The sequence below is a fragment of the Bison bison genome, unplaced genomic scaffold (assembly GCF_000754665.1).
Source record: "Bison bison bison isolate TAMUID 2011002044 unplaced genomic scaffold, Bison_UMD1.0 scf7180017864093, whole genome shotgun sequence".
Taxonomy (NCBI): Eukaryota; Metazoa; Chordata; class Mammalia; order Artiodactyla; family Bovidae; genus Bison; species Bison bison.
The window spans coordinates 1,374,081-1,395,267 of NW_011494665.1; the positions used below are offsets into that span (position 1 = coordinate 1,374,081).

The 21,187-nt window shown below is 42.8% G+C and overlaps 2 protein-coding genes across 2 annotated transcripts in view; one reads left to right on the forward strand and one right to left on the reverse strand.

Annotated features, from left to right (window-relative positions):
- The window catches only part of LOC104987467 (GON-4-like protein), a 39,817-nt gene extending 25,065 nt beyond the window's left edge, over positions 1 to 14,752 (forward strand). Inside the window, 7 exon segments of the mRNA XM_010838428.1 lie at positions 6,970 to 7,114; positions 8,171 to 8,270; positions 9,596 to 9,693; positions 12,823 to 12,928; positions 13,298 to 13,561; positions 13,564 to 14,573; positions 14,575 to 14,752. Coding sequence (XP_010836730.1) covers positions 6,970 to 7,114; positions 8,171 to 8,270; positions 9,596 to 9,693; positions 12,823 to 12,928; positions 13,298 to 13,561; positions 13,564 to 14,573; positions 14,575 to 14,686 — 1,835 coding nt within the window. The 3' untranslated portion in view covers positions 14,687 to 14,752.
- The window catches only part of SYT11 (synaptotagmin XI), a 78,159-nt gene that overhangs the window by 46,229 nt on the left and 10,743 nt on the right, over positions 1 to 21,187 (reverse strand). The window lies entirely within an intron of this gene.

The window sequence follows — 21,187 nt, forward strand, 5'->3', positions numbered from 1 at the left end:
GTCATGAAATTAAAAGATGCTTACTCCTTGGAAGGAAAGTTATGACCAACCTAGATAGCATATTCAAAAGCAGAGACATTACTTTGCCAACAAAGGTCCGTCTAGTCAAGGCTATGGTTTTTCCAGTGGTCATGTATGGATGTGAGAGTTGGACTGTGAAGAAGGCTGAGCACCAAAGAGTTGATGCTTTTGACCTGTGGTGTTTGGAGAAGACTCTTGAGAGTCCCTTGGACTGCAAGGAGATCCAACCAGTCCATTCTGAAGGAGATCAGCCCTGGGATTTCTTTGGAAGGAATGATGCTAAAGCTGAAACTCCAGTACTTTGGCCACCTCATGTGAAGAATTGACTCATTGGAAAAGACTCTGATGCTGGGAGGAATTGGGGGCAAGAGGAGAAGGGGACGACAGAGGATGAGATGGCTGGATGGCATCAATGACTCGATGGACGTGAGTCTGAGTGAACTCCGGGAGTTGGTGATGGACAGGGAGGCCTGGCGTGCTGCGATTCATGGGGTCGCAGAGAGTCAGACACGACTGAGCGACTGATCTGATCTGATGTATATACACACGTGTGTATATATGTGTGTGTGTGTATATACTCCTTATCTTCCCCTGAAGGAGGGCATGACAACCCAGTCCAGTATTCTTGCCTGGACAATCCCCAAGGACAAAGGAGCCTCATGGGCTACAGTCCATGGGTCACAGAGCGTTGGACATGACTGAGCACAGGCCGGCGGCACACCCCAGCTTCTTTATCCATTCCTCTGTCAGTGGACATTTGGGTTTCCGTGTCTTGGACATGGTAAACAGTGCTGCAGTGAGCATTGCGGTGCATGCATCTTTTTGGGCCGTGTTTTTCTCTGTATATATGCCCAGGAGTGGGCTTGAAGGGTCACATGGTAGCTCTGTTTTTATTTTTTAAAGAACTTTCACACTGTTCCTTAGAGTTTGTATTTGATCCACCTACTTCACACCATATGTCATAGAAAAAAAAATTCTAATGTAGCAGAATAGAACCTGAGCACCTATTATCATGGGATGTGATTAGTAGACCTATTTCATTTCCACTACACACCTCTGTGTGTCAAGTTTTAAAATTTGGGAATTACATAACTACTTAAAAAATTCTTATTCAGTTCAGTTACCTTCTGGTATTCAGTTGATCTACTTAGGCTGCTGCTGCTTTTACCTGGAAATACAAACCTAGCTTATTATTTGACTATAAGTAAAATATCACATGGAAAGTAGGTTACCTGTGCTCCCCGTATTAGCTGTCCATCAAGATAATGCTGCTTAGAATCAGGTACAGCTGTTTTTGCATTATCTACTTTTTTTCCTGCTTCTGGTCTGTTCCTCTGCTAGGTATGCAGATAATCAAAAGAGTTTTCAGTTCTCAGCAAAATTGTACAGAGGACAGTCCTGTGTCTATAGATTTTCATCCTGGGCCTGCCCATACTTACAATAAATACTGTTAAAGGAAACATAAGGTTTATCCCCAGGGGCTGTCGGAACAAAGTTATGATCGTTTAACTATTGTACAATCTAGAGGATTTATTGAATTAGGATAACCTGCTAGTCATAGCTGCTTGAGCAGTTTGTATGCTGATTTCATAGTGTAGCAACTTTTGCTTAATCACTTGAGTGTCTTCTTCTGCGTCTACCTCAGAACTAGCACTTGGATTCTTACTTCAGCCCCTGACAGTCTCTTAGGAAGTGGGGGTGGGAGGGTAGTGATAGAAAGCTTGGAGGAGGAATTTAGAGGGCTAAGATATTTTCATGGAGATGAGTAGGGTCGTGCTTGGACCAGCTTCTCACTATTCGTCTAAACTGCTGTGTGCTTTAGGGTTTCCCAGGTGGCACTGGTGGTAAAGAACCTGCCAGCCAATGCAGGAGGCGCAAGAAACGTGGGTTCAGTCCATGTTTCAGGAAGATCCCCGGGAGTTAGGAAATGGCAACCCACTCCAGTATGCTTGCCTGAGAAATCCCATGGATAGAGGAGACTTGTGGGCTACAGTCTATAGGGTTGCAAAGAAACAGGATGGCAGTGACTTAGCATGCATATAGGCACCATATGCTTTAGTTTATGCCCTTTCTACTCCATGCTAGAAGGTCTTTGAGGATTTAAGAAAGGAAGTCAGGGCAGCCTGAATGAATAGGAGCTGGAGAACAGGAAATTCTAGGCCTAGGGTGGGAGTAACAGCAAGCTTAGACAACAGATGTTGTGCTTTGGGAAGATTCTGTATCACCATTAAGAATAAGTCCCAGATTAATGTAACTGTCAGTGGGATGCGAAAATTGTGGGCTCCCATTAGCTCCTTGGCTGCTTTGTTATCCAGACATTACCCTATGTTTAGATTTTAGTTTAATTTCACCTTCATTAGTATATTACTTGGAGAACGAAATGGCAACCCACTCCAGTGTTCTTGCCTGGAGAATCCCAGGGAGGGGGTAGCCTGGTGGGCTGCCGTCTGTGGGGTCATGCAGAGTCGAACACGACTGAAGTGACTTAGCAGCAGCAGTATATTACTTAGAGTACTGATTTTAGGAGAATGGGTAGGGGACGATTAAGAACCATCTTATTTGAATCTACTTTGGGAGAAGATTTGGGTAGGCTAGGAGTTTGCCTGTTGGCTAAAGTGAGACTTGAGGGTTAGCAGTAGATGGAAGTTGCTCAGACTGGCTTAGCCTATGGTAGGAAGGAACTAAATATTGTTTTGGACCCATGGAAATGTTCAAATCCAGTCATCTCCCTATGGGGGACAGGTTTGAGAAACCACTGGCCAACTTACTAAATGAGCAGCATCGCACCATGAAGGAGCTACTTGAACAGCTGAAGATGAAGAAATCTTCAGCCAAACAGCAGCAGGAAGTAGAGAGGGTTAAGCCCCAGAGGGAGAAGGTTCATCAAACTCTGATTCTAGACCCAGTGCAGAGGAAGAGGCTGCAGCAGCAGATGCAGCAGGCAAGACTCTTCTTGGTAATGTTAATATTGGATCATCTTCATCTTTTGAGATGAAACCAAAAATTAGCAGCTTGTGAAAGTCAGAAATAGGTGTCTTGGTAACCATTGAAACCACAGGACCACAGCATCTTCACGTCGGTCAGGACCTTGAGAAGTCACCATGTTGTGTCTTTATGGCTCAGATAAGAATGCGTGTAAAAGGACTTCCCTGGTGGTCTAGTGGTTAAGACTCCAAGCTTCTAATTCAGGGGGCACAGATTCGATCCCTGGTTCGGACCTCAGATCCCGCATGCTGCACAGCATAGCCTAAAAAAAATGAAAAAGAATGCTGTAAGATTTCAAAGAATCTTTATTAATCCCTTCTGAATTGAACAGTCTTATGCCAGAGTAGTTTTTGTTCTTTCTAATCTCAGTTCCTCTGCTTTGAGGTTAAACTTCCTTTGATTCTGTCATTTTGCTGAAGTAGAGCATATCTGAGAAAAAACTTCATAGTGAGATAACTGTATTGTTTTCATAGTCTCTCTATAAAGTGAAATGTGTTTGATAAAGTCACTGACATTGGTCTTCTGGGTTCTGGAGATGACAGCATCATAACATGTCACACTGTATTATTTTCTTTCCCTTCCCAGCATGTTCAGCTCTTGACGCAAATTCACCTTCTTGCCAGTTCTAACCCCAGTCTCAGGTTGGAGTCCAGTACCACCAGGATATTTCTTGTAAGGTTTCAGATACTCCTAAATCTAAAGAATTGTGTATTCAATTAGTTAGGAAGTCATTTCTCACAGATACCAAGTCATCATGAGCTACATTAATTCTTCTCTCCTGCATGTTTTGGTAAATATTTGTATGGCTTCCTATGCTTGCTGAGAAAACATAAGTTACTGCTTCCCAGGAAAGGACACAGTGTGTATTCAATTTTCTAAAGACAATTCCTCTTATCTTTTTATTGGGTGCTCTTCTTCACCTGTAGATCCACCCATCTTAGGCTTTTGGTACTTCTCTTCTTTTTATTGAATTCATAATTTATGAAGCTTGATATCATTGTTTTATATATAAAATTAATTTTGCTTGTGGCATTTTGAAATATTTTGGAGGAAGGGCTTTTAATTTCAAAATTTTGGGAATTCCCTGGTGGTCCAGTAGTGTAGGATACGTCGCTTTCACTGTCAGGGCCCAGGTTCATTCCCTTACTGGGGAGCTAAATAAGATCCCATGAGCAGCAGGGAATGGGCAAAAAATTCACATTTTAAAATCTGAACTTTGGGGCAGTAATAAGGATATCCTTTGCTTGTTGGGTAAGTCCCTGGAGTCTGAGTTGACTCGTAATCAAATCTTCCTTGGATAGTCAGCGGAGTATGTTTCCCTCTTATTGTGTTCAGAGGATCATGAGGAATACTTTATTCTGAGTGTTATTCAGAGGAACAAATAAAAAATTATTTATTAATTTTTTAAGTAATGGCTCTCACTCTTTGAGAGTTTTAATTCCATCTGGGGAGCTAGAACATACATCCAGAAGGCTGAGGAACACTCAGACTGAGAATAAAACAGGAATAAATTAGTATATCAGAGATCCTCAAATATCTGAAGATTTAGTAGAAGAGCTCTCTTAATGGAAAAACGTTAATTATGAAAGACCTTATGACGATTTTAACCTGTTTTTATCCTATTGTAGGAAGGACAATTTTTCTCTCAGAGGCTAAGAGCTATTGGTATTGTCTAGAACTCACAGCTCCTTTGTGTTCTGTTTTCCCAGAAAGAGCTGGGAACCTTTGCTCAAAGCTCCATTGCCCTTCATCATCAGTTCAGTCCCAAGTTTCAGACCTTGTTCCAACCCTGTAACCTGATGGGAGCCATGAAGCTAGCTCATTGAAGCCTTCAGCACACAAGTCAGCATTGACTGGAGTCCTCGTAAAACTGTCACGAAGACTGGTAGGGAACAGATGGGTCCGCTTTAAGTTTTTATTTGCCGTATGAGGTGGGTGTCTTACCCCACAGACCATTTCCTAGGGGATAATTTCCTAGGGTTGGAAGAGACAGGTATTTGTAACTTCTTCTCTCTTTTATCCTCCCTTTGTGTTCATTACCTAAGTTCTAGAACTAGGTAATAATATTTGGGCTTAAGTAGAGGATGGAGTCAGTGAACAGGACAGGGATGTGGGAGGTAGAGATATGGGACTCATTGCTAATGATTGGACTTAAATAGAGGTTTTTCCTGTGGTCAGTATGGATGTGAGAGTTGGACTGTGAAGAAGGCTGAGCACCGAAGAATTGATGCTTTTGAACTGTGGTGTTGGAGAAGACTCTTGAGAGTCCCTTGGACTGCAAGGAGGTCCAACCAGTCCATTCTGAAGGAGATCAGCCCTGGGATTCTTTGGAAGGAATGATGCTCAAGCTGAAACTCCAGTACTTTGGCCACCTCATGCAAAGAGTTGACTCATTGGAAAAGACTGATGCTGGGAGGGATTGGGGGCAAGAGGAGAAGGGGACGACAGAGGATAAGATGGCTGGATGGCATCACTGACTCGATGGACGTGAGTCTGAGTGAACTCCAGGAGTTGGTGATGGACAGGGAGGCCTGGCGTGCTGTGATTCATGGGGTTGCAAAGAGTCGGACACGACTGAGCGACTGATCTGATCTGATTAGGAATTAGGTCAAGACTACTGGTATGAGATAAAGATGGAAGTCAAGTGGTAAAGTCAGGTTATATTTAGGTTTTTACTGTCTTCTTCATTAACATCATTTTATTTCCCATAATGATTATAGTGGTATCTCCATTTTGAGTGAAACATTGATTTGGGAGTTAGGAACAAAGTAAAAATGTTGTACATTTGCCATGTTCAATATTTTAAAGACATCTGCAGGTTTGGTTTCTACTTTCATTGGTTTAGTTTTTTTTGTGAAAATATTTTCTGTTCTTGTAAATCAAATATTTCCTTCTGATTTCTTCCTGATTTAACAAATTAATTATGGTTTGCTCTGGATTCGGACTTTGGTCTTCATTTTAACTCCCACTCTTATAATTCAGTGGAATGTAAGTACATTATGTCATGGACACCGATCTCAAACTGCTTTATTAGTTATATGTTGGTAATGAAAACTTAACACCAGACTACAGTTATAACTTGGGCTTCCCAGGTGGCTCTGTGGTAAAAGAATCCACTGCCAATGCAAGAGATGCAGGAGACACGGGTTCGATCCCTGACTTGGGAAGATCCCCTATGGAAGGAAATGGGAACCCACTTCAAGTATTCTTGCCTGGAGAATCACATGGACAGAGAAGCCTGATGGACTACAGCTGATAGGGTTGCAAAGAGTTGGACACAACAGAGTACGCATGCGGTTATAACCTACATATATAGTGACCTGTGCTTTTCTTCTGGGGATATAAATTACACTTATGGAAGGATAAATATAACTATAGAGGTGCTTATCTCTGAAAAGGCAGAAGTGCCTGGAATTGGGAGGCTTAGACAACAAGACAGAAATGAATGAGACTGAATTGTCTCATTCTCTTTCTGATTTTTTTGTCCCAACCTCAGAAAGAATCTGGGAGAACTTAATGAAAGTTAAGTAAGAATAAGTGAAATTTGGAATACCAGATTCGTGAGGGAGATTAAAGAAGTGGGAGTCTTATCCTGGAAGAAAGAAAACATTGTTGAAGGTCACTTACCTTTCAAGGATTTAAAAGGGGAAGGAGGTAAAAATGTTTTGGGCATAGGACATCTGCCAGGTGTTCCTTGGTACTTGATAAGTGTTTATGTTAGTGTGTTAAGTGTTCCACACAGGAAAGAAAAAGACAATCAACTTTTAATAACGTTGAATGGGACTCCTTTTATGTACATGTTTGGCTGAGAATGATTGTGGAAACTTTTGGGAGATGGGTATATGGGTGGATACCCAGATTATTTAGGGTCAGCTCTCTCTAAATGCCAAAATACATTCAGAAGCTTTTGTGAATCCCTCTTTTGTTCTGGAATTTCACTTACAATGAATTTTCTTCTTACAGCCTATAGATTGCCCTATTTGCTAAAGCAAGTGGCTTGGATCCTAGCCACGAGCAAGGTTTTCATGTATCCAGAACTACTTCCAGTGTGTTCTCTGAAGCCCATGAATCCCCAGGATAAGAATTTCTTCACCAAGGCAGAGGACAGGTAAGGACTTAGTGTAGCAGAGAAGAAAATCAGAAGACTTGTGTAATAAGGAATGGACACAAAAGACAAAGAAAAGCCGTGTAGATGGGACACAGTTCTATAGTATGTACCTGTTCCAGCAGTGCTCTTTTTAGGGGATTACATATACATTTTGGAAACATTTTATGTTGTAATTTGTCTTTTGTTTATCATAAAAACAAATCTCATAATACTGTTGGAGGAAAATTTTCAAGAAAAAACATTTGTATCCATTATCCTCACCAGCCCAAGACAATGATTTTTTTCTTTTTATATTTCGTACATAATTATTGCCAATTTGAGTTTAATTTTGTTTTGCTTTTTTTAGCTTAACATCTTCTTGAAATTGTTTCTCTATATGCCATGGTGTAGCATTGTCTATTTTTTTTTTTTTTGTCTGTATATTGTCCTTTCAGGCTGTATTAATGGCCCGATCATAGTCCTTTTATTTGCCTCTTTTCCCTCCTGGTCTTGTTTGGCTGTTCACCAAGGATCTTTGTGCATAGAACTTTTGAAACTCTTTGAGTTTATCTCTTTGGGTAAATTCTAAAGAGTGAGATTATTTAATAAAGGTTATAAACACTTTTCTGGCTCTTAATGTGTATTTCCCCACTGCCATCAGCAAATATGTATACAGGTAACTAATTGAGTACATTATGTTGGGAGGTACTGTTGGTGAGGATTTAATATATGTAACATGGTGCCCAATATTCATTTTATATTTGTTTTATTAGAGCCATTCTCCTTCCCTCAAACTTTGTTTTTATGATTGCTATAAAACACATCATGTTGTGACATTTATTAGCAATTTATGCCTGGTTTTGCCTCTTAACACTTGATGGGAACACCTCCCTGAGTCTTACTTGCATAGTACTTCTTAGTATTGAGTGAATATCTGAAATTTTCTATTGAGTTTCCATTAACTTGTACAAGAATTAGCTGTAAAAAATGTGGGTTGCAGAATGTGGAGTTTGTCTGGGAGGCCTTTTTGCAGGATGGATTGTCAAGTGAGATTGAGTGTTGCTGCCCCTTTCTCAGTTCGTTAGCTTTAGGCCTGAAGCACTTTGAAGGGACGGAGTTTCCCAAGCCTCTGATCAGCAAGTACCTTCTCACTTGCAAGACTGCCCACCAGCTGACAGTGAGAATCAAGAACCTCAACATGAACAGAGCTCCTGACAACATCATTAAAGTGCTCCCTGCATGCTCCGCTGGGCACCTTGGCTGAATGCAGCCATTCCTATCTTTTTCTCAGTTCAGTGAATAGCCTTTTATCTAACGCTGCTGCTGCTGCTGCTAAGTCACTTCAGTGTGTCCGACTCTGTGCGACCCCATAGACGGCAGCCCACCAGGCTTCCCCGTCCCTGGGATCCTAACTGCACACTAGCCCTCTTTTCCTTTCTAAGGTCATTAATCTATTCTTTTTGTATGGAGTATCATCTTCTTCCCCTCTTATGGATATTCTCGCTAAATATAAAATTGTTCAAATGTAAAAATACTCCTCAAATTTGCTTTCTTTTAGTCATTTATTCTCTTCTTCCACTCTAACCTTCTTCAAAGGGTAGGCAACAATCCACTTATATCCTTCTTAATTCTTTTAATTTAGATGTTTATATCAAAGTTATAAACTATACTTTAAAGCAGGGTTCCCCAGCCCCCAGACCACAGACTGGTACTGGTCCATAGCCTGTTGGTAACCGGGCTGCACAGCAAGAGGTGAATGGCAGGCTAGTAAGCTAAGTTTCCTCTGTATTTACAGCCATTCTCTATTGCTTGTATTAACGCCTGAGCTCCACCTCCTGTCAGATCAGCGGTGGCATTAGATTCTCATATGAGTATGAACCCTTTGTGAACCATGTGTGTGAGGGATCTAGGTTGCCAGCTTCTTATGAGAGTCATCCTAAAACTATCCCTTGGGTCCCCCCACCCCTGTCCTGTGGAAAAATTGCCTTCCACAATATCGGTCTCTGGTGCCAAAAAGGTAAGGGACCACTGCTCTAAAGAGTTAAATACCTCGATGAGTCTTGTCATGAAAAACAATCATTTTTCTCCCTATTTCCTGCTAAGCAAGGTTTCTGCAGGGATGGTACATTTACCTCTGATCTAGGATCTAGGTAGCATGCTTAGAATTGCTATCACTTGACTTTTCGGATTTGGGCCTTCTCTATTAAACTGAAACCATGGAAGATGAAGACAGTTCTCGCCACACTCTCTCACTGCTTCACCTCAGTTATATCACAGTGTAAGTTGGATTTTTTCCAGAGGTTACATTATAAACAGTGTGTAAAAACTCCTCACAGCTGATCCAGGTAGTGTATCATGATTACTTTGCTTTTCCTGCTGAGTATTTTGTTTCTCCTGGAGTTAATGATTGCATTTTTGGAGGGTGAGTGGGACTTGGTTTATTATGTATTTATTACCGGTTTAACATTAACGTCTGCTTAAGTTTTATAAATCTCTCTTCAGCGTGTCAGGTATTTCAGGTGCTCCGCTGTCACCTGCATCGTCCTGAAGAAGTCGTTCCCGGAGCGCTCTGGTCCTGCTCCGCTCTACCCACGCTGCTCGCTTGGCTTGCTGCACTCATGTCTTCGGCTTTTTCTTCACAATTTTCCTGGGTGTTTGTTTCACCTCTTACTAGTGTTGGATCCTCTTCTTTCTGTCTTTTTAAAAAATTTTTATTTGTTTTTTGGCTCTTCTGGGTCTTCGTTGCCCTCTGGGCTTTTCTTGGGGGGCAGGGGGATGCCCTCCAGTTGTGGCGGCTTCTCTTACTGCTGAGCACAGGCTCCAGTGCGGACTTTTTTTTTTTTCCCAGTGCGGACTTTACCAGTGGGAGTTCAAGGGCTCAGTATTTGTGGTTCCCATTCTCTAGAGCTCGGGCTCAAGAATTGTGCCTACAGGCTTAGTTGCTCTGTGGCGTGTGGGATCTTCCCGGATCAGGGATTGAACCTGTGTCTGTGTCTCCTGCATTGGTAAGTGGATTCTTAACACCAAGTCACGAGGAAAGCCCTCTTTAAAAAAAAAAAAAAAAGTTGTTTTTGACTGAGCTGGATCTTTGTTTTGTGCAGGTTTTCTCTAGTTTTGGAGAGTAGGCGCTTCCCTTGTGGCATATGGGCTTCTCATTGCGATGGCTTCTCTTGTGGAGTACGGGCTCTAGGCTGCTCAGGCTTCAGTAGTCGCAGTGTAGTGGCTCTGGAACACGAGCTCGGTAATTTTGGTGACTGGGCTTATTGCCCTGTGACATGTGGAATCTTCCAGAAGTAGGGATTATACCTGTGTCTCCTGCACTGTCAGGCAGATTCTTAACCTTTGGACCCCAGGCAAGTCCAGATCCTCTTATTTCTTTAACCCCACATCTCTTTTCCCTTGTTTTAGTGGAGCACATCCTAGCATTCTGAGGGAGAGTGCTTGAGAAACAAGTTTTTAGATTTAAACTGCTTGTATTCATCGTGTATTATGACATGACATGACCAATATTATAATTTCCTGTTTTGCTATTGTACTGTATACCTGGTTTGTATATGTAACTATTGTTACTGTGTAACAAGTGTACATAAGACCTGTCTATGAATCTATATTTACTCAAAATTAAAAGTTTGGACTATGTCTGTATGTCTGTTCTCCCACATCAGTGGGTCCAACATTCTAGGTTGAAAATCACTTTTATCAGAACATTTTAAGGACTCCATTATGTTCTAGTTTCTAGCACTGGCTCTTTAGAAATTTGATGCCCTTTTGACTACTGAACCTTTTTATGACACGTGTTTTTTTCTCTCCCTCTGGCAGTACGTAAGATTTTTCCTGTTTCTTCAGTGTTTTGAAATTGCATGATAATATGCCTTGTGTGTCTAGATAATATACTATGTGTCTAGTTTTACTAAGTATGCCAGGTACTTGATAAACTTCAGAAAATCATAGGTTCTGGTTTTAAAATTCCTGTACTCCTATCTACTGTGATACCAGGACTTTTACCTCAGGCTGCTCTTTCGTGAACTCTGCCATTAAATGTCAGTGTTACACAGTAATTTTGCAGTATCTAAATTTTGCGGAATCTCACCCAGATTCATCGTTTTTGGTGTTCTGTCTCTTCATAATTTTCAGATCTGTGTCTTTGGTCCAGATTTCTCTTCAGAGCTCCAGATTAGTGAAGTCAACTGTTTGAAGGAATTCTTAGCTCAGTTGCCTCACTGACTCCTCAGACTGAACCACATGTCCCTCTGCACCCTCCAGTTGTTGCCACTGCCACCACCACCACCAGCCTACTCCCCTCCCCCAACTTACACTTTATTGGATCTGTTCTTTGTGTATGACGTTACTGACTAGACATTTGCTTGACCTATAAACCTAGGAGTTCTCCTCGACTCCTTCTACTTGATCATTACTGTCTGTCTGTCACTAAGTCCTTGGCATTCTTACTCTGTCTCCTGCTCTGTTGCCCGTGGCCTTGGTTCGGCACCTGAACTAAGTTGCACCTACATGAACGTAGTATTTTTCTAATACTACAGGATTAGTGTCTCTGATTCAGGCTCCACTGATTCCACCCTTCACATTGCTGCCACAGCCGCCTTTACTTCTTTAGCGCAGAGTGGAGACTGCTTGGCATGTGCAGAAGGCCTCTCCTGTCTGCCTCTGACTTGTCTCCTGCAGTTTCTTCACAATTCTTTGACTGTAACCAGACTGATCTCTTTGTGTTCTTTAAACACATTTGTGATTTTGGAAATGAAGTATATTTTGTCCTCCCTTGCTTCATTTAGCAAACTCTGTTTCTTTAAGATTTATTTGTAGTTGGACCTAGTCCAGAAAAATCTTAAATTTATAAATTTGAGTTCTGTGTCATTTTTTGTGCACATCTGTAACCTTTCTTACCTAGAATGTTATTAGTGGTTTCTTTCTTTTTTAAAAAATTTGTGGCATCATGGGTCTTTGTTGTTGTGTGCAGGCTTGATCAGTAGTTGTGATGTGCAGGTTTAGCTGCCCTGAGGCATGTGAGATCTTAGTTCCCCAAGCAGGGATTGAACCCTAGTCCCCTGCATGGGAAGGCGGATCCTTCATCGCTGGGCCACCTCATCATTGGTTTCTACTTGACTGTCTCTTCCGCTGTCTGTAAGCTCCTTGGGAGAAGGGATTGCCTCCTGATCTGTATGCTCGGCTCGTAGCACAGTGCCTAGTGCTTATTGTCAGTGTAAGCTCATTCCCCTCTTCGTTCACTCTTAAAACTGAGCTGTCTCAGTCTTTCCGTTCTTTCCTTCCCTCCCAAAGTTCCTTGCACCATTATTTGCTTAAAAGGAAGCTTCCATTTGGTCAGGATAAGGATTAATAACGCACTCCCATTTGCAGGAGCAAATTTTAGATAAGATGACTCTGCTTCCTTTTCTCTGGGACCTAAAATTTTCCCTTCCTGGTGACTAGAATGGAGCTTATCAGAAAATACTAAGTAATAATAAAATATTTATTAATTGGAGATTAGCTTAATTTGAAATGCAGAGCAGTCAGTATATGCTGTTTGTGTGTATATATATATATATATGTGTGTGTATGTGTGTGTGTCTGTGTGTGTGTCTCAGACCACTGCCACCACACTTCCCAAACTGATGAATGCAGTGTTTCTGGAAGGAATGTGACTCATGCTTTATTTCTTCACACTCTGTTTTTTCAGAAGACCAAACAGCTGCCCATCTTAATGAAGTGCTGTGAAGAGATCCAGCCGCATCAGTGGAAGCCGCCTGTCGAGAGGGAATAACACCGGCTTCCGTTCTGGTTAAAGTTACAGCCCTCCTCCTCAAAGTGTGTCAGGAGCAGAAGGTCACTACACCCCGGCAAGAACGTCAAGGAAGGACTGCCTGACGTTATAGAACTAGGACTTAAGACATCTTCCGTCACCATTCCTGTCCTGTTTCTCCACCCCACTTCACCCTGGTGGTTCTCTAACCTTTTGAAAATAGTGGTTAACATGATAGTTTCTTAAAGGAAATTCAGAGGAGAGTTTCTAGAGTAAAAAAATCAGGATGTAGTCTTTTTAGAAATATCTGTTATCCTGCCAAAAATTCCTTCTTAAAAAGATGTCTTGAGACTGTCCTGGAAAGGCACATAATATCTAGATAAACCCAATTATTTTTTAATTTTTCTCTAATTCTGGCATGGGCTATATCTGAGTATCCTTGTTCCCATTAGGCCAGTCTGCCGTCCATCCAGGAGGAACTGCGGTGTATAGCTGATTGTGCCAGAGAGGTCGGAAATGTGACCGGAACCACTGAGATCAACTCAGACCCAGGCCTAGGAAAAGGCAGCTCGGAACTGGAGAGTGAAACTTGGTATCCACTGCTGCTGCCTAAGGGTGTAGTCCTGAAGCTGAAGCCAGTTGCCAACCGTTTTTCTAGGAAGGCTTGGAGACAGAAGCCGTTGTCAGCCCTGAAACCCCTCCTTATCAGACCCTCAGACCCAGTCTCTGTTTCCAGCCTAGCTCCAGCTCTGGGAAGATACCAGCTAGGTCAGCTCACTCAGAAGCCCCTCCAAGCAAAATGGTGGTCTGGATTCCTCCCCTGATCCAGCCAGCCACGGTCTTACAGGCAGTGCCAGGCGGCCCTCCTCTGGGGGTCCCTGGGGGGGATAGTTTTGAGTCTCCAGCAGCGCTGCCAGCTACAGCTGCTGAGGCCAGGACCAGCTTCCCTCTGTCTGAGCCGCAGACCCTGCTGTCCTCCGCCCCTGTGCCCAAGCTAATGCTGCCCTCACTTGCTCCTTCTGAGTTTCAAAAGCCATGTGTGAAAGTGAGAGTTTGAGAGAGAAAGGGACCCAAGACCTCTCTCTGTCTGAAGCCTGCCCCTCTCATCCACCCTGCGCCTGTTTTCTTCACTGTTCCTGCCACCACGGTAAAGGTTGTGAGCCTCGGCAGTGGCTGCAACGTGATGCAGCCTGTCAGTGCAGCTGTGGCCCAAAGTCCTCAGACCATCCCCATCACCACCCTGCTGGTTAACCCTACTCCCTTCCCCTGTTTGTTGAACCAGCCCCTTGTGGCCTCCTCCATCCCTCCCTTAATCGTCTCTGGCGCCTCTGTGAATCTTTCTGTACCATCTACTCCTGAAGATAAAGCCCCAGTGAATGTAGACGTAGGTTGTCCTTTGGCTGAGGGGAAAAATGCCTTTCAAGGCCTCGAACCCAAATTAGAACCTCGGGAACTCTCTCCTCTCTGTGCTGCTGTCTTCCCCAAAGAGGAGCACAGCCCAGGGCCTCCAGCTACAGACAGAGTGTGCCAGGAACAGTTGTCGGAGAGCAGTGCCTATGGCTGGACTATTGTGAAAACAGAGGAGGGGAGACAGGCCCCTGAACCACTGCCTCAGGGCTTCCGAGAATCTCTGAATACTTCCCCTGAGGATTTAGAGGAAATCCCTGGGGATGACATCTATGGTAGATCCCTGGATCAGGATATCCATTATGAAATCAAAGACGAACACTGGGAAACTGAACACTGGCTTCCCAAGTGAGGAGTCAGGCGAGCTAGAGGTGAAGGAACAGGCCTACAACAGGAGGAAGAGTCATCCAGCTATTAGGTTGTTGCAAAACTAATTGCACTTTCGTATTGTTGAACTTTGCTATTTGATGTTGGAATACATTCTTAAATAAATGTGCATATTTTATACATCATTTTAACCTAGATTTCTTGTTTTATGTTTTTTCCTAATGACATTGCTTGCTGTGTATTTTATATTTATTTTAGACTAGGAAATGATGAAATGATTTTCATTCCAATCCCAAAGAAAGGCAATGCCAAAGAATGCTCAAACTACCGCACAATTGCAGTCATCTCACATGCTAGTCAAGTAATGCTCAAAATTCTCCAAGCCAGGCTTCAGCAATATGTGAACCATGAACTTCCTGATGTTCAAGCTGGTTTTAGAAAAGGCAGAGGAACCAGAGATCAACTTGCCAACATCCGCTGGATCATGGAAAAAGCAAGAGAGTTCCAGAAAAACATCTATTTCTGGTTTATTGACTATGCCAAAGCCTTGGACTGTGTGGATCACAATCAACTGTGGAAATACTGAAAGAGATGGGAATACCAGACCACCTGACCTGCCTCTTGAGAAACCTCTATGCAAGTCAGGAAGCAACAGTTAGAACTGGACATGGAACAACAGACTGGTTGCAAATAGGAAAGGGAGTATGTCAAAGCTGTATATTGTCACCCTGCTTATTTAACTTCTATGCAGAGTACATCATGAGAAACGCTGGGCTGGAAGAAGCACAAGCTAGAATCAAGATTGCTGGAAGAAATATCAATAACCTCAGATATGCAGATGACACCACCCTTATGGCAGAAAGTGAAGAGGAACTAAAAAGCCTCTTGATGAAAGTGAAAGTGGAGAGTGAAAAAGTTGGCTTAAAGCTCAACATTCAGAAAACAAAGATCATGGCATCCGGCCCATCACTTCATGGGAAATAGATGGGGAAACAGTGGAAACAGTGTCGGACTTTATTTTTCTGGGCTCCAAAATCACTGCGGATGGTGACTGCAGCCATGAAATTAAAAGAGGCTTACTCCTTGGAAGGAAAATTATGACCAACCTAGATAGCATATTCAAAAGCAGAGACATTACTTTGCCAACAAAGGTTCGTCTAGTCAAGGCTATGGTTTTTCCTGTGGTCATGTATGGATGTGAGAGTTGGTCTGTGAAGAAGGCTGAGCACCAAAGAGTTGATGCTTTTGAACTGTGGTGTTGGAGAAATCTCTTGAGAGTCCCTTGGACTGCAAGGAGATCCAACCAGTCCATTCTGAAGGAGATCAGCCCTGGGATTTCTTTGGAAGGAATGATGCTAAAGCTGAAACTCCAGTATTCTGGCCACCTCATGCAAAGAGTTGACTCATTGGAAAAGAGTCTGATGCTGGGAGGGATTGGGGGCAGGAGGAGAAGGGGACAGAGGATGAGATGGCTGGATGGCATCACTGACTCGATGGACGTGAGTCTGAGTGAACTCCAGGAATTGGTGATGGACAGGGAGGCCTGGCGTGCTGTGATTCATGGGGTCGCAAAGAGTCGGACACGACTGAGCGACTGAACTGATCTGATCTGATCTGAGGAAATGATGTTAGTCAAAAAGCAAGTTCTTATTTGACTTTGAAATGGGTGGTAAAGCAGCGGAGACAGCTCACAACATCAACCATGCATTTGGCCCAGGAATTAATGAATGTACAGTGCAGTGGTGGTTCAAGAAGTTTTACAAAGTAGATGAGAGCCTTGAAGATGGGAGGCATAGTGGCCAGCCATCAGAAGTTGACAACAACCAGTGGAGAGCAATCATTGAAGCTAATCTTTGGTAACAGGAAAAGTTACCAAAGAATTCAACATCAGTCATTCTATAGTTATATGACATTTGAAGCAAAATTGGAATAGTGAAAAGCTCAGTAAGTGGGTATCTCATGAACTGACCACAAATCAAAAATGTTGTCATTTTGAAGTGTCTCCTTCTCTCACTCTGTGCAACAATGAACCATTTCTCGATTGGACTGTGATGTGTAATGAAGAGTGGATTTATATGACAACTGACGAGGACCAACTCAGTGGTTGGACTGAGAAGCTGCTCCAGAACACTTCCCCAGAGCTAAAATTGCAGCAAAAAAAGGTCGTGGTCACTGTTTGGTGATCTGTTGCCCATCTGATCCACTACAGCTTTCTGAATCCCGACAAAACTGTTACATCTGAGAAGTATGCTCATTAAATCAACACAATGCACCAAAAACTGCAATCCCTGCAGTCAGCATAGTTCAACAGGGCCCAGTTCTTCTCCATGACAATGACTGACCACACATCGAACAACCAACCCTTCAAAAGCTGAACGAATTGGGCTATGAAGTTTTGCCTCAAACACCATATTCACCTAACCTCTCGCCAACCGACTGCCACTTTTACAAGCATCTCAATAACTTTTTGCAGGAAAAATGCTTTCATAACCAGCAGGAGGCACAAAATGCTTTCCAAGAGTTCTACTCTGGAGGCATGAATTGTTATGCTACAGGAATAAACAAACGTATTTGTCATTGGCAAAAATGTGTTGATTGTAATGGTTCATACTTTGATTAATAAAGATGTGTTTTAGCCTAGTTATAATCATTTAAAATTCACAGTCTGAAACCACAATTACTTTTTCACCAACCTAAAAACCTTTCAGCTTCTCATGAGCCTCCTGATGTAGGAAATTCAAGAGATGTAAGCAAAGGGTCCCCAAGGGATATTTCATTCTCCACTGACCCTGAAATGGTAGCCCCCCAAGGAAGCCTGAAGACTTATCCAGAGTTGATGGTCAGTCATTGGGACCCAGCTGGGCCAGAAACTGCAGGAGAGAAGGATGGGCCAGAGGAAGAAGAGGACTTTGACAACCTTACCCAGGATGAGGAAGACGAGATGTCATCAGCTTCTGAGGAATCTGTGCTCTGTCCTGGAACTCCAGGTGAGAGTTGGGCAATATTCTTCAATGTTTTGTGGATTCAGTAATAGATTTAATTTATTGATAGTGTACCTGCTTGCTTTTTGCACTAGAGATAGTCCTAAAATTATTTTTGTCTTTTGTGAGAGGACAGGCAAAGAGTTAAATGTTCCTTATTATATTTGACTTAAACTCATTTACATTAAAATGAATCACCTGAGCACAGTGTAAATAACCACAAAAAAGAAAAAGGATCATAAGCATGGACCCTGGCAAAGGACAGTTATCTTCAGGGAGATGTATCAAAACACATCTGCTCAGGAATTCCCTGATGGCCCAGTGATTAGGACTTGCCACTTTCACTGTTGGAGCCTGGCTTCAGTCCCTGGTCAGGGAACTTACATCTCTTAAGCTGCACAGTGTGGCCAAAAAAATGAAGAGAGAAAAAAAAAAACTCCAAAATCCCCGGAAAAACCCCATTGTCTTCCAACCTCCCTCACCAGTTAATTAACCTCAGTCCCTTCTGAAAAACTCTGTAAGCAGCCCGTGGTGAGCCATTATATCCCTCATGCATACTGTTTGGGGGTTTTTCAGGAAACAGTGGAGAAACTGACTTGGTTCACATCTGAAAAGTACATGAGTCAGGAGGGTGAGTCTGAGGAAGAGAACTCCCAGAAGAGAGCCTCAGCCTGAGAAAGAAGAGCAGGAAGAAGCAGAAAGAATGGAAATCCTGCAGAAAGAGGATGAAATGATGGACAAAGCCATTGGAAATCCTGCCGAGAAGCCACCTGTTACCTGTGCCTCCCTGAAGGCCTCTCCAGAGGTGAAGACCAGCAGGACCCTATCGGGTGAGTAGGACAGGCCTGAGTGGGGACAGGTCTCAGGTGGCCTCATTGACTTAGGGACATGTGCAGAGTGACAGGCTTATAAAACAGATGCCAGTTTCCAGAAGAAATCCTCTGGATCCCGCCTGCCAGTCACCCTACTCCCAAATAGATGTTTAACCTGCTGCCATTGCAGAGAAGAGATGCTCAGAAATTAAAAATTTGTCTCTCGTAAGCTGCTAGATTTGTACTCTGTTCATGCAGGGTTTTATACTGGTTCTTAATTCATCAGTCATGTATGAGGCCAAGAGCAATGTTTATTTCAGAAAGTACTGCTTGTTCCTCACCAGGACATAGTTCTTTGAGAGCCCAGCATCAGACCAAACTTGGACTTCTGTGTTCAATATGCAGTTGCTAAGCATCTCATTATTATCCCAGTTAATGCAGTCATGCTGTCGACTCTCCATAGAGCTGACTTGACAGGGACAGACATTACCTGTCACAGCATTTTTCCAGCAGCTTTTCTCCCAAGTTACTATGTAATTTTGAATAGGATTATGGATGGGGATGGGGTGCCTGTGGTGGGTTGGGGAGAGCAGAGGCTGCAGGTACAGAAAAACAGTTGAATGCTAAGGAGAGAGCATCAAAGCTGCTGGAAAGGGCTGGAGTAATCATCGAGCTCGCAGCAAGCAGGGCAGTTGGGCCCGGGCCAACAAGGACACCTCCAGGCTGCTGTTGCTGTATGATGAGGACATCCTCAAGTGAGATCCACTCCAGGAACAGGAGGATTTGGCCTTTGCTCAGGCTCATCTGACCAGGGTAGGCAAATGCTGCTTCCTGTTCCTGCCAGCCCCTCTGAACAAGACTGCTTTTCCTTCAGGGGAGATGTTTTTTAAATGAAGTCTGCCTATTAGGCTGCACAACAGCCTTCTATGCATCTGCCTTTGTTTACCTAGAAATATCAAAAGAGCTGTGTGAGTGAACCACAAGGACGCCAAGTTTAGTCATCAACAAATTTATTGTTACTGCCCAGGCATACCACCCCTCTGTTGCCCCAAAACTGAGGAAAGATGAGAGCCACCATCATCAGTGCGAGGGTAGGCTAATAAAGACTTTAACTGAGCCCTTGGTTTGAGAAAATAGACATTTGATACATTGACCAAAAAGTGGACCTCAGTGATCTTCAGAGTCATGAACCAACCTGTTTGTGGCAGCAGTCCCTATCTCATTCTTTTGGTAACCACCTGGTTCCTCTCTACTCCTAGCTAAGTAGAGTTCTAGCAGTGATTGTCATGGTTTTTCTTGTCTCCTGATATTTTACTAACATTCCTAACTTCTGTATTATTTACCCTCAGATGATACCATGCTGAAATATATGTAGCAAGCACTCCTTATCTATTTCAACATGGAGGTGAAACCAGGAAGGAGAGGTTTGGACTGTGAGCTAGAGAAAATTTACCTGATTTTGCAGGTAGCACTGTAGTCCCTGGAAAATGGAAAAATTTCCATTCCTCACTGTCAGAAAAAGAGCTCTGCCTTGCTCATGGCCCTGTGGCTTCCATTAATCATCAGATCTTAGGACCTGTCAGAGGAGTAGCCTCTGATGGATGATCTGGAGCTCTTTAACAGTAACTCCTCCTTCCTCGGTCCCTTTGTTTCTTGTCAGGGTCCAAAGAAAGGGGATTGGATGATTGAAAAGTCCTCTCATATAGGTCTGAGAAGCCCTGCAACACATCCCTGACAAGTATGAATATTTCAGGTCATCCATGAATTTGAGTCAAGCACTCAGAGGCAGACAGCTGTGGATCTCTACAAGAGCCTGCAAATTCTGCTCCAAGACTGGCCTCAGCTGCTGAAGGACTTTGCTGCTTTCCTGTTGCCTGAGCAAGCACTGGCCTGTGGATTAGTAAGAGAGGGGCAAAGACCACACACTAGGATCCCTGGGTCACAGCAAGACTGGGCTTGGGTTGTGTTGATCAGGACTGTTCCAGACTCCTGGCTGTTTCCATAGATAGCTTTCCCCTAGACCAGGGTCACGAGAGCCACCTCCTTTTCAACAGATGGTCTCCCCAACTCCTGTTCTCTCCATGTAGAGTGAAGGGTTTGACCTTTGTTGCCAGTGGAGACCTTAGGTACATCAGAACTCTTTGCTCCTCACTGTTGCAAAATAGGCTTTCGTTCAACAAATATTTATTGAGTACCTGCTGTTTCAGGCAGAGTTCTAGGTATTGGAATGTAGTAATTATAAAAGACTAAAATCCTTGCCTTCATGGAGCTTATATTCTCATGGGGAAAGTCAAGTAATAGCATATTGTATATTGAAAAAATATATATATATATACTATAAAAATGATAAAATGTATAAACAGCAAAAATACATCATGCTTTATAGTGATTATGTTGCAGTTTTATACACAGTGGTCTGGGAAGGCCACTATGGTTAGGTAACATTTGAAATGTTTGAGAATAAGTGTTTGAACTTGAAGCATATCCCAGTAGTTCTGATTTTCTTGTCATGATGGGTAAACACAGGAATAAAGGATATGATATTAAACTGATAGTCTTAAAACAGTTAAATGGTGATTGGATGATTATACATAATTTTCTGTATTATTATGAGGATCAAATGAGTATATATGGGAGAATTCTCTGTAGACTGTGAAATGTGTCTGATTGCACAGTTCTGGAAACAGGAAGCAACTTGAGATAGATAACTCTGGAATCTTTCATTTCCATCTTACTTTTCTTGTGTTCACAGACCCCAGAAACCCAAGGTGGATAGATACTAGGGTCTTAAAAAAGATCTCACAAGGAATTCTCT